The following is a 12,815-nucleotide window of genomic DNA, read 5'->3' on the forward strand; positions in this document are numbered from 1 at the left end:
TAGACTCTCACATCTGTTTTATATTGATGACCTGAAACTTTCTGGAAAATCAGAAACTGAAATCCTTAATTGGCAAATACTGTAAAAGTTTTAGCACAGCTATAGCCATGGACTTTGGCCTAGAAAAATGTGCTGTGGTAGCAATAAATTGAACTAAAATCAGTAATGGAATTGAAATGCCAAATGGCTAAACCATTAGAAGCCATCAGGACAAAACCTACAAGTGTTTGAGCTTTTTATAATTGGATAACATGAAGCGTGGCCAAATGTAAAAAGTGATTAGTAAAGAATACATCCAGAGAGTGACAAAATTGAATGGAAGAAACAACATCAAAGCCATGAATACCTGGATCATAACAATAAACTGCTAGAATTATTAACTGAACATAAGCTGAGCAGGACAGTTTGGACCAAAACACAAGAAAACCTTTTTCTATTCACTATGCATTACATCCTCATCATGATATTGATAGATTATACCTGCCCCGCAGCAACAGCGGCAGAGATTTATTTCAAGGCCAACAAACTGACAAAGAAAAAAAAGTATACATCAGCTGACTATGTGAAAGATAGCCAAGAGCAAGCATTGATGCAAGTTAAAAATGGGAACTTGCTGAATATGCAAAACCAAAAAATGACTATTGAAATAATGTAATAAAAGTATTCACAGATTGCTGGCAAGGGAAAACACTGCATAGTCAATCTCAACAAAAGACAGAGGGCAAAGTGGATAAAAGATAAAACTTGTCAATAACTTACAGTTGGAACATTAAGAAAAGAAACTGAAAGCTAGATTTGAGTTGGTCAAGACCAAGCTATCTATACCAATCCAATTTAGGCTAGAACTTTAAAATTGTCAAATGATTCAAAGTACAGATTGTGCAAAGAAGCAGAAGAAACAGTAAATTACTTACTCAATTTGTGCAAGAAGTTTCACAAACGAATTATAAACGACATGATGTCAAAAATAATTCATTGGGACATCTGTAAAATTATAATGTGCCCAATACTGAAAAATTGTTGGGATCATAGAGTTGGAAATGTAGTTGAAAATGAGCAGGTCAAAATATTGTGAGATTTCTTTGGAACATATTACCATGTATGGTGGAAATGTGAAAAAGCCCAAATATATTGGCTGAAAATCAGAAGTTGGTTAGAAGAGATGTGTAAAATTAAAATAGAGTTCAGACCTGAAATTTTCTTATTGGGAATTAATGTAGGGAAATATAATAAAGAGATAATATACCTAATAATCCATGTCAACACTGCGGTGAGACTAGCTCTTGCCCAAAGATGGAAAGGAAATGATATGCCAGAAGAGATGGAAATAATTAGAAAAATGTGGTCATGCGCTAAAATGGATAGAATAACTCAAGAATTAAAAGATAAGACTGAATTTGATTATTACAGAATTTGGGAGAAGTTTTAAAAAAGAAAAGAGTAATTGTAGCAAAGATTATCAATATTTATGTACATATGTAAATTTGTATTTTTTGTTATGTACGTACCACGTCTGTTGTTTTTAATGTTTTTTTTCTGTTTGTTGTTCATTAATAAAAATTAAAAAAAATATTGTGAGATTTCTGTATGCAAACTGGTGAACTCCTGGCTTATAACACAGATTTAACAGCGGTTGAAAAGAAGAAAGTGTAGATAACTGATGTGGCAATACCAGGGGATAGTAGAATAGAAGACAAAGAATTGGAGAAGTATGACATAAACCAGCATGATGATTCCAGTGGTCAATAGCACATTGGGTACTATACAAAAAAAATATTGGATGGCTCTTCAAAAGTTTGCACATTGACAAAAAATTCCACCTGTCAAATACACTGCTTGGCTCAACATATATATGATACAATGTGAGATCATAGTTTCTTGGAAAGAACTTGATGCATATGAAGATAAAAGAACCTATGTGTATGAAGGCCTAAATAACTGGCAGGTGTGACTTGACATGATTGTGAACAAGACAGCTTTATCCTAAACAGCTTACATCCTGCAATATCTGTAAGACCATCAAACATCCACACCTGCCCATTCCAGCTCCTTGGGAAAAAGCCAATAAGTGGACAAAAATGCCAAATACAATTTGAATACCTGGTTGACTGTGACAAACCACAGTAACAACAGAATAAAAGACAAAGAACTAGAGAAAATCACAAAATTTAAAGATCTACACATAGAAGTAGCAAAACTCTGGCAAAAGAAAGCAAAGGCCCAGTACTCTTCAATATCTTCATTAACGATTTAGATGAGGGAATAGAAGGGGAACTTACCAAATTTCCAGAGGATACCAAGCTGGCAGGAATAGCTAACACCCAAGAAGATAAGCTCAAGATCCAGATGATCTTGACAGACTAGAACACTGGGCCATATCTAATAAAATGAAATTCAATGTAGAGAAAAGTAAAGTCCTACACTTAGGCAAATAAAAACAAAAGTATGCATATAGACTGGGTGAAACCAGGCTCAATAGCAGTAACTGTGAGAGGGATCTTGGAGTCTTAGTGGACAACTAGCTAAATATGAGCCAGCAGTGTGCAGCAGCAGCCAAAAAAGCTCATGAAATCCTAAATTGCATTAACAGAGGTACTAATCAAGTGAGGTACTAATACCACTCTATAAAGCCTTAGTAAGACCACACCTAGAGTACTTCATCCAGTTTTGTTCACCACATTATAAAAAAGATGTTGAGACTCTAAAGTACAGAGAAAAGCAACTAGATGACTAGAGACTAAAACACATGAAGAACGGTTACAGGAACTGGGCTTGGCTAGTCTAGTGAAGAGAAGGACCGGGGGAGACATGATAGCAGTCTTCCAATATTTGAGGGGCTGCCACATGGAGGAAGGGGTCAAATTATTTTCTAAAGCACCTTTAGGTCAGACAAGGAATAATGGATGGAAACTGAACAAGGAGAGATTTAACCTGGAAATAAGGAGAAATTTTCTGACAGTGAGAACAATCAACCAATGGAACAGCTTGCCCTCGGAAGTTGTGGGAGCACCATCACTTGAGACTTTCAAGAAGAGATTGGACTGCCATTTGTCAGAAATGGTGTAGGGTCTCCCACTTGGGCGGGGGGGTTGGACTAGATGACCTATAAGGTCCCTTCCAACTCTGATTATCTGTTAAAGAGAGTACAAATAGTAATGGGCAACTGGGGTGGATTCCTAAAACATCTGGAATATCACTTGAACACCATCATCATTGACAAAATCACCATCAGTCAATTGCAAAAGGTAGCATTACTTGGAACAGATCATATCCTGTGATGATACCTTTAACACCATGAAACAACATCTTGAGAAGGGTTCTATAGGTGGACAAAAATGCAAATCTAGTGTAAACATCTGGATGGCTTTGTAACCAAACATCTTCATCATCATCATTATTGCAAAAAACAGCTTTACTCACAATCTCATCTGATATCTTGTGATGATACCTTTAACACCATCAAATATCAACACTTGCCTGTTCCAACTCCTTGGGAAAGACTGGATAGGTTGATAAAAATGCTAAATCCAGTCTGAACATCTGGCTGACTGTGCAATGAACCATAATAATAATAAAATCCCAAAGAGAAAAGGTTTAAAGAAATATAAACATGGTACTGCTAGGAAAACAGGCAAAGAATTGTTATGCAATTTCTGTTCCCTGTTAAGCAGAGGTTTTTTTAAAAAAAACTGCAATGCTATTTATTACATTTATGTTCTGCATCTCTTGTCAAAGTTACTGCTGAATGACACATAATTATTTCATGGGAATACAGTTAGGAACAGGTTTTATGCCTTTAAGTCTGTTTTGTACTAATTCAGTGCCCACTCCCAGATGTATTTAATTGTATTTCCAGTATACAGCAAGCCCAAGGGTTTGCCTCTCTATAAATATCAAGACAGCTGCTCCTATGAGCCTTAGACAGATCAGATTGTGATAATGTTTCAGAGCATCAGTGTGTGATGCTTTATTACTTATTTTAATTTCTAATGCCATATTTCGCACTATTTGTTTTTCCAATGGCAGCTTGTATAAACATTTTAAAAACAGTGTGTAAAACGTTATTTCTAAATCATTTGCATAAAAATACATTGAAATGGAAACAAATGAAATGGGCTAAAATAAATAAAGGGATAATAACAAAGAGTAATAAAACAGCAGGAGTCAACAGACACAAAAGTGTAATTAAAAACCCATAATGTGGGACTAAGTACAAAAAAAGGAAATTAAGTTACAAAGCTTAGGAGCATTAAAATGTACTATATTTATCACAAAGGAAGACAAGTCCAACTGTCAGGAAAAGTAGATAAAAAAAAGTATAACTCTGTACAATGTGCATTTTCCCATTTTTTGTTAGGATTGCAATTGCTTGTTGACGTTGTTCCTTGCAATTTTCCCTTCTGTGTGTATGTGAGAAAAAGAAACAGTCTTGTATTTATAGGTATCTATTTTAGCCAACAGGAAAAAGGAATACAAAAATACCTTTCAGTGTTTTCTAAATAAACCATATGGCTGATCATTCATTTTAGGGGAATGAAGATTCCTTCTATTTCTTAATTTCTCAACCCCTCTTCAGCAGTGACCATAGTGAAAAGGTTCACTAGAAAAAAATTGCTTTGGGATTTAAGTGAAGCAGACCTCCTGGAAATTTCAGGACCCTGGAGACATTCCCACATAGCCCTTAACCACCTTAACAACAAAAGAAGTCCAAACAAAAAAAAATCACACTGGGCTCATTTCTCCCAAATTCTCTTCTTTTGAAAGCATTTCTATAGGAAATTCTCTTTCATTATCTTGAATAAGATCCACAGAGGAACACAAATGATATTGTTACCACCCATTCACCATAGGCAGGAAGAAATATAAAGAGCGTGGGGAAAGCATCAAATTATTACAGAAATATCATTGTTCTGGGCTCCCTTTAACCTACACTATGCTTAATTCTATTGTACATTTTAGGGACAAGGAATCTATTAGATATTAGAGCAGGTTGTTTGTCAAAATTGTCTAGGAGACAGCAATTTGACTTCCTACATTCCTATATGTGCCCCCCCCCTTTTTTGGCAGCACTCAGTTTTGTAGTTGAAAATTGGTGACATCCTAATTTTGAAACGAAAAACATTCAGAAACTTTGCTATAAATGTAAAATCCTACAGCTACTTCATTTCTTAAACTTAGTATAGTCCTATTTCAAGACATAGATTCTCAAACAATTTGTGTTCTAATCATGCCCATTATTATGCATCAGATAATCTCCAAACAATGCAAATTATAGCTATCAAAAGATTTGGTCCAATCTTGTCTACTCCGTCTGGTGGTGGCTTTCAAGAATTTTCCATTTAGTATGGTTATCTGCTCTTTTACTTGGAAGTGGCAAGAATTGAATCTTGGTTCATCTGAATGGCAAACCTGAATTTTGGCACCCTATTTTTTTCTCCCTTGAAAATCCTATTTCCAAATGCACCAACTATACATGTGTGCTGGGAACAGAAGATATTGATAAGTTTCCTCATATTGATTATTTCAGTACCAAGGAACACCCCCCTCACACACACACACACACACACACACACACAAGCTAACAGTAGACAGACTTTGTCTAAGAAATTCAATTCCTGAAACAGGCAAATGTGTTTTACTCAGATGTAATATATTACATGTACTTTTACACTAATTAGATGGCATTTATCTCTCATATACCAATGTGATATCAATTATTTGAATGGATAAGTTTATAGACAGGGCCATACTCCATGAATCTAACTGGCTCAGTAACATCATATAAACTTCTTCCAGGATGTGTATATCCTAGGACTGCTATATAATCTGTACTCTAGATGAGCAGAATTAGGTTTAAGAATTTAGGTTTTGTTGCCTTGAGAGGATTGTTAAATGTGTATGTACAGGCTTGCATACTACACTACAAAGCCCAAAGAAATGTTTGGCCTTTCTTAGGAAACCTGTACAAATTCTTCCTATGGGAAGCCTGATTTCATCCTGATGGTCTGTGCCTTCTAAGGGACTGCAACAAATACCTTATGCATGTTATTTTTCCTTCTGTTGAACTGCAGGTGGTGGAGGCGGCTGGAATGATAACACTTCCTTCCTCTGGTCGGGAAAATCCTTGCTGGAAGGCGCTACCGGAGGAAAATCCTGCCCCAAGCCATGAAGAAGTGGGGGTGGGAGACAAGAGGGGGTTTCGGAGGGGGTGGAGGGGGTGCTCCTCAGGTGGAGGAGGCGGAGGATATATAGGTAAAGTGGCTTTGTGTTCAAGGTGTCCCTTTCCCTCCCTTAGTGCTAATACTCAGCAAAATCTTGAATTTTTTCCCCTATAATTGACATATCTATATTTACCTTGACATCTATCTGTATATGAAATTTTTCATAATGCTGCATATTTATACAGGGTGTCCAAGAATCTGCATGGTTGTATTATAGCAACTTACCCATTGCTAGATTTAAAATTCTGTAGATAACCTTGGCTAAAAGGGAAGGAAGGACAGTAGTGAGGAACTTCTGTTTTTCCAAAGGCAAAAAAAAAAGCATGTCACTTTTCACAGTTTGACACTAAGATGCATAAGTGTTCTGGAAAGTGATCTTCAATGTTCTTTGCTTTCCAATTTCAATTGTGCAATGACCATTCTGCAAAAAATGGAAACCTACAAGAAATTATACCTGATTGATTTCAACTATATGTTTCTAGGATCTTTATTGACAAACATTGATTTGGAAAAAATTGTATGCAGAATTCTGGACCTCTGGGTATATATTGCCTTTTAATGCTAGGTGAATGTTGTAAAATATATTTTAATGAGAAGCAGCCCAGAGAAATGAAGGCTGGTGTATATCCCCATGGTTTGAACTGGGAGAGAGATATCTAGTTGGCATTATTTTGTGACATCAAATCTCTGCAAATTACATTAGTATCTGTGTCAAAGTGTTGAAATATCCCTTGGCATTAGTGCAAGTCCAAATCTGTGGCACAGTCAATGTGGCAGAATATTTGACAAAAGTTATTCAAATGCATCCTATTTGGTGAAAAGAGAATTCTAATGAGGACATGCCATCAACCTTCAAGATTCTGCTGCAAATGTTTACAAGATGGTGGTGTTTGCTTTTTGTTCCTTAACTTTACAAAAGAGTAAATCACACAAACCATTGGATGGTATGGATGTGGTGATGTCAAAGTACTGTTTTCATTAAGAGGTTGTTGTTTTTTTTACCATGAACATCCCTCAGCCCAAAGTTCAAGAGATTAAGCAAATAAATCAGGGCTCTTATCTTCTTTGCAAATGGATTGCCCAAAAAAATTAACAGAACCACCAGAATAGAAGGCTTACAAGAATAAGACTTAGTGCTTACTGGCTGTTAGACACTGTCTAGCTTAAAATGGCCATTTGAAAGAAAACAAAAATTTTGCAAAAAAAAATCATCTTCAATTACTTTGAGCATCCTGAATTCCCCTTCTTCTCACTTATAGATAAATTATGATACCTTATATTACTAACACCTTTGACTACAAGTGAGGTAGATGTGCTGATTACTGTGTTTTTATTATAATGAGATGAATATTTTAAGTTGATTGTTTGTATACCAGAATGTGAGGACCAGTTCCATATCAAATACATGGCAATCTATGCAGTTCAGAGGAGCTTGCAGAAAATCCTATTCCAGACACATTGTTGAGTGATGCAAATGGTACAGATGACCTTTTACACCAAACTAAAAGCACATTAGAGTAACTCTATCATGGTAATCAGCTCTTCCAAAATATATTTGAGAATCTCGGAGGAAACTAATAAATATTTACAGCATTTAATTTAACCACAGATGTATTACATAAATACATCTAGCACTCTCAAAAGATATTTTGGATTATAATTGCCAATAATCAGGAGAGATGTTATAACCCAAAGTTTTATCAACATTCTCTCATATGCACATGCTTTCTCTTGGAAAAAAATAGAATGAAGTCTCCTCTGTGAATACTTAAATTTACCTATGATTTAGTTATGTATTCTACTCTTGAAAAAGCAACTGGGAATGGTTGAATGATTGGTTGGTAGATTGATTGGCTTGAACAAAAAAGTAGAATGGAATGGATTGGAATGGAATGGAATGGAACGGAAAGGAACAGAACAGAACAGAACAGAACAGAACAGAACAGAACAGAATAGAAGAACAGTTGGAAGGGACCTTGGAGGTCTTCTAGTCCAACCTCCTGCTTAGGCAGGAAACCCTATACCATATGATTAAATAAATAAATAATGAGAAATAAATGCACAGTTTCATAACCCAGTTTAACATTGGCTGCCATTTCAGAATTACCATATTTATCCTTAAGTTTCCATACTGGAGAGATTGCTGAAGACTAAATAAGCTAATAAAAATTATTACTATTCTGTGTATAGCTTAATTTTTTCATATCATGTTTTTTTAGTCTTTCATTCAAATGGCTGTACAGAGTTTATGTTATGCCTTTTTTTCTAATTTGTCATCGTTGTGGTGGGGATTTTGCCATAATGCCTGTTTATTTCATTAATAACCAAAAAGTTTTGTCAATCTGAGATTCAGAATGTTAGAAGCTTAAAAAACCATTAAGCTGCAACCATATGGAATTTATTGTATATTATGCCAGATGTATGCTTTTTTTTCTCTGTTAGATGCTTTTTGTTTTGAAGTGTTGATCACTGGCATAATTTATTTACCTGCATTTGACAAATACCAAAAAGGTAACCATGTTGCATGAAAAAAATGTTTTGTGTCACCTGAAAGATATATTGTGGCATAAACCTTAGAAGGTCAGACCACTTAATCAGATCTATTCCCACTGGTGATGAATAGACAAAGTATGTTTAAAGTATAAACAAATTCTTGAAAATGGATAAGTACTTTCTAGGGCTCCAAGTCTGTAAGGTTGAGTTTATACATATATTCCAATTGGCCAAATGTATGTGTATTAAGCACAAGAATTTTGTAAATCTATGGTAGACTAAAATGATCCTTCTTTGATTGTTCAAAGGGAACAATCAAAAGAGAAAGTTACATAGAGGCCTTGACCTCATTTCTCTGTCACTGGAGAGGGAACTCACAAACCTTCATATACTTAGAATTCCTGATCACAAGAGGTTTCTTAAGATGATCACTTTAATTGAAGTTGGAATACCCAAAGTGAATTGTCCAAACATCTGGTGATGATATCTTTTTTAATATGTGATAACTTATGGTATCTAGTGGTCTGTTATCACTATGCCAATGGACCATTTCATCTATTGGATTTAATTCTATATTCATTTGTATTCAAAATATAATCTTATCTCTTATACTAATTGGCCTTTTGGCCTCATTATCCCAAAAGATGGTGAGTTTTATTTTTTCAACATTCATGAAGATATATTTATATCAGATTACTCACATAAAGCTCACACAAAAAATTATGCTACAATGTATTATTTAATTTTAAGGTGCCGCAAGGAATGTTGTTGTTCTTGGATATGCATTAGTGGAATCCATACAACAATTATTTAAGTTGTTTTCCAATTCTGTAGGTGGCAATGCAGCAGAACAAAATGACCCAGAAATGGATGGGGAGGATGGTGTATCCTTTATTAATAGCCAGTACGGTTCACTCTTTACTCCTGCGTTAAAAGGTATTTTCCGTTATTTATTTTATCACATGTACAGAATAGATAGAATATCAGCAATATGTCTTCTGAAACAGCTTAAAAATATTCCACATTAAATTAGGCATTATAAAAACCTCTTAGGGAGGTATTAAGTTCTACATTCCTAGAGAACAATATTTTCTAAGCTAATGCTTTTCAAATGTTTTGATTACTATTCCCCTAAAACTGAAATATTATGCCCAGGAAATGTGCTGGTTAGGAACTATAGTTCTAACATAACTGGGGCAATACCATGTTGGGAGAGTGATCTCCCACAGAGATGGGTAGAATCTGGAGCAATTCAAACCCAGTATCTTCCAGTAAAGGTGGAAAGCGGAGTGGGAGTAAGTTTACATCTCCTCTTCTGTATATGTTCATTTGTAGTAAAAAAAAAATCCGTAGAAAAAAAGAATCATATGCAAGTATAATTTGAGCATAAATCATATGTGAAAATAGTAATATTATACTATCACTGAAAACACAGGGCAGCTATTCCTGCTTACTACCCCCATCCTGCCACTTCCAATAACTAAAGCTATTTGACAGTTTTGCTGGTAGTTTCACAATTATCCTACTTGCTATTTTTTTATTTAGAGTGTTACGAATGTTTGACCTACAGGTATTATACAAATCAATAATTCTTACATCTACTCTCTAGTGACAGAGGGGCATGGTGAAGTCAACATTAAGCTATATTTGAACTGCAGTCATTGTGATCATGATATGTGCCATGGAGATTTGAAAACTCAGGAAATTGTTTGCATTTGTGGCTATGGATATGTGTTGGCTAATGATGGTGTTTCTTGCATAGGTAAGACATTGCATTACAAACTTTAAACATTTTGCTCTCTGACTATGTTGGATTACCCCCAATCAGACTCCATTGCTGATTTTGGATTCTGATTACAGTGGCAAAAAAAAAAAATTAGGGCAGCTCATTGTGGAAGTTTAATTGATCATTTGTGCAATGATACTAGATACCTACCTCCACATGACACTACATTTTTAAATGTGTGCATCCAAAACTTCTTTTTTACTAGTACAAAAACATGTGGGGTTGGAAGTTTTCTACAGATACAGATTTTTTTTTTTTAAGGGAAAGGTAACAGGAAGAGAAGCTGAAAATAACTAATGTGTTGTCATGTTTATATTCCAGATGAACTGATCCTGCCCACCAAGAATCCTCCTCTTTCTTTGGTCTTGTCAGTAGTGACTTCAGCTCTGGTTGCTGGACTTATTCTAGCCTTCTCGGGGATTATGATAGGTGAGTTTTTTGTTCACACCCAATGTATAAATTATCCACATAATTCATTGAATGACTGACTGACTGGCTGGCCAGCTGGCTAATTGATTGATTGATTGATTATGTGCCATCAAGTTGGTGTTGATTCTTAGTGACAATGATCTTCTCCAGGATGATCTAACCCCAAATAGGATCTTCAGAACTCCCAATGGTGTACCTATTGCCACTATAATTGAGTCCATCCATCTTTCTGCTGAACATCAACTTCTATTTCCACTTTTCCCAGGATTATGGGCTACTCAAGGGAGTCTTGGCATACCACATTCACAATATCTAATTTATCCATATAAATTACATTTGTGCCTCAAGTAAGGATTCTACACTGAGTTTTTCTATGGTTCATTTGTTTGTTTCTTCTGCTATCTGTGATATTTTCAAGTGTCTTCTCCAACATCAAAATTCAAAAATGTCGATGCTCTTTTCATTCTACTTTTACACAGTTCAGTTTTGTGGAATATTGTACAATAGTCCTCATTCTGTTAAGTCTCCTTTCTCAGTTATTGTATATAGATTGACCTCTTCCAATCTGTTGCCAAGTATGTCATTCGCCACATTTGCTGGCATAATTAAGTTAGAACCTTTACTGATTTTTCTTCCATTGCTTGCCATATTTTTATAGATATTCTATCAATTCCTTTAGACTTCCACCTTGTTAATGACTGGGATGCCAGTCTAACATCATCTTCTAGTGCTAGAGGTAAAAAGGAATATCTTCTAAGATATCTTGGATGTTGATATCTTTATTGTACAGAATTTCAGTAAACACCTTCCATCTTTGTTCGATCTAATTCAAAGCAATTACTATCTGTCCATTGGCATTCCTTAGTGGACCAATTCCAAGTTGGAACCTTCTCTCTGAGTTTGGAGGTCTTTTGGAAGACTTTCCTTGTTTTTCGATGTCTGTTTCCATCTTGAATGTCTTTACAGATGACATTGTAATACTGTTTCTTACCTCTTCTAACAGCACTCTGAAATTCTTGTTTTCCTTTTTAAGATTTTTGTCCTTCTTGGCTCTGGCTTCTCTTTTCTCCTTGGCAATTCCCATTGTCTGTTCTGACATGCTGTATGCTTTCTTCTGTTTCTTGATCTTTGGCAGTCTCTCATTCATCCTTAATAACTGCTTTGATTTCATTCCATAGTTCCTATCAATGAGGTTTCCTATCAATGAGGTTCAGGACTACAAAACAATTCCTGTTATTCTCCCTGAAAATGGTGAGTATCTAGTCAAGATCCTATCGTGCAAACTGTCTGGCTTTGTTCGACTACTTTATCTTGACTTGGAACATCCACATAGCTCTCAATTAGTCCTGACCACAACATTGGTATTATAAGTGAGCCTTTATATTAATAATATAAACAGGTATTTGTATAGTCCATCTGGTGACGTCCATGTTTGCAACCATTGTTTTGGTTGTTTCAAGAACTGTTAGCAATAAAGAAACAAATAAATCAGACTGATAAGTCATTCTTCTTCTTTTTTCTTTTCCTAGGCTATATAGTTCTATGTTTTCCTCCTTATTATTTCTAACTTTGGATTTCAGTCTCTCCAACCACAAAGAAACATCTTGCTTGCATATGTTCTGTTAATTCTAGCTTAAACTTGACATAAAACTCATCAACCACCTCTTCTTGGTTGATGGGGCATAAACTTAGATAAGCAATATATGCCGAATCTAATTGATACTATTTGGTCATTGACTGCATTGTACCATGTACTGTCTTTGTTATATCTTTTTGGACCATGAAAGCGGTGCTGATCCTTCTTTGTTTTTCACATCCTGATTAATAAACAATATGGATTTCTGACTGAAAGTATCCAATTCCAATCCATTTCAATTAGTTCATAC

General features: G+C 35.3%; 1 protein-coding gene across 1 annotated transcript in view; it reads left to right on the plus strand.

The window, feature by feature from the left end:
- Positions 1-10,821: 10,821 nt before the first annotated feature.
- The window catches only part of LOC113433073 (ALK tyrosine kinase receptor), a 36,040-nt gene continuing 34,046 nt past the window's right edge, over positions 10,822-12,815 (plus strand). Inside the window, exon 1 of the mRNA XM_087934733.1 lies at positions 10,822-10,929. Coding sequence (XP_087790859.1) covers positions 10,923-10,929 — 7 coding nt within the window. The 5' untranslated portion in view covers positions 10,822-10,922. The remainder of the gene's footprint in view (positions 10,930-12,815) is intronic.

The sequence above is a fragment of the Pseudonaja textilis genome, chromosome 1 (genome assembly GCF_049901715.1).
Source record: "Pseudonaja textilis isolate UNSWEBS1 chromosome 1, rPseTex1.2, whole genome shotgun sequence".
Classification (NCBI taxonomy): domain Eukaryota; kingdom Metazoa; phylum Chordata; class Lepidosauria; order Squamata; family Elapidae; genus Pseudonaja; species Pseudonaja textilis.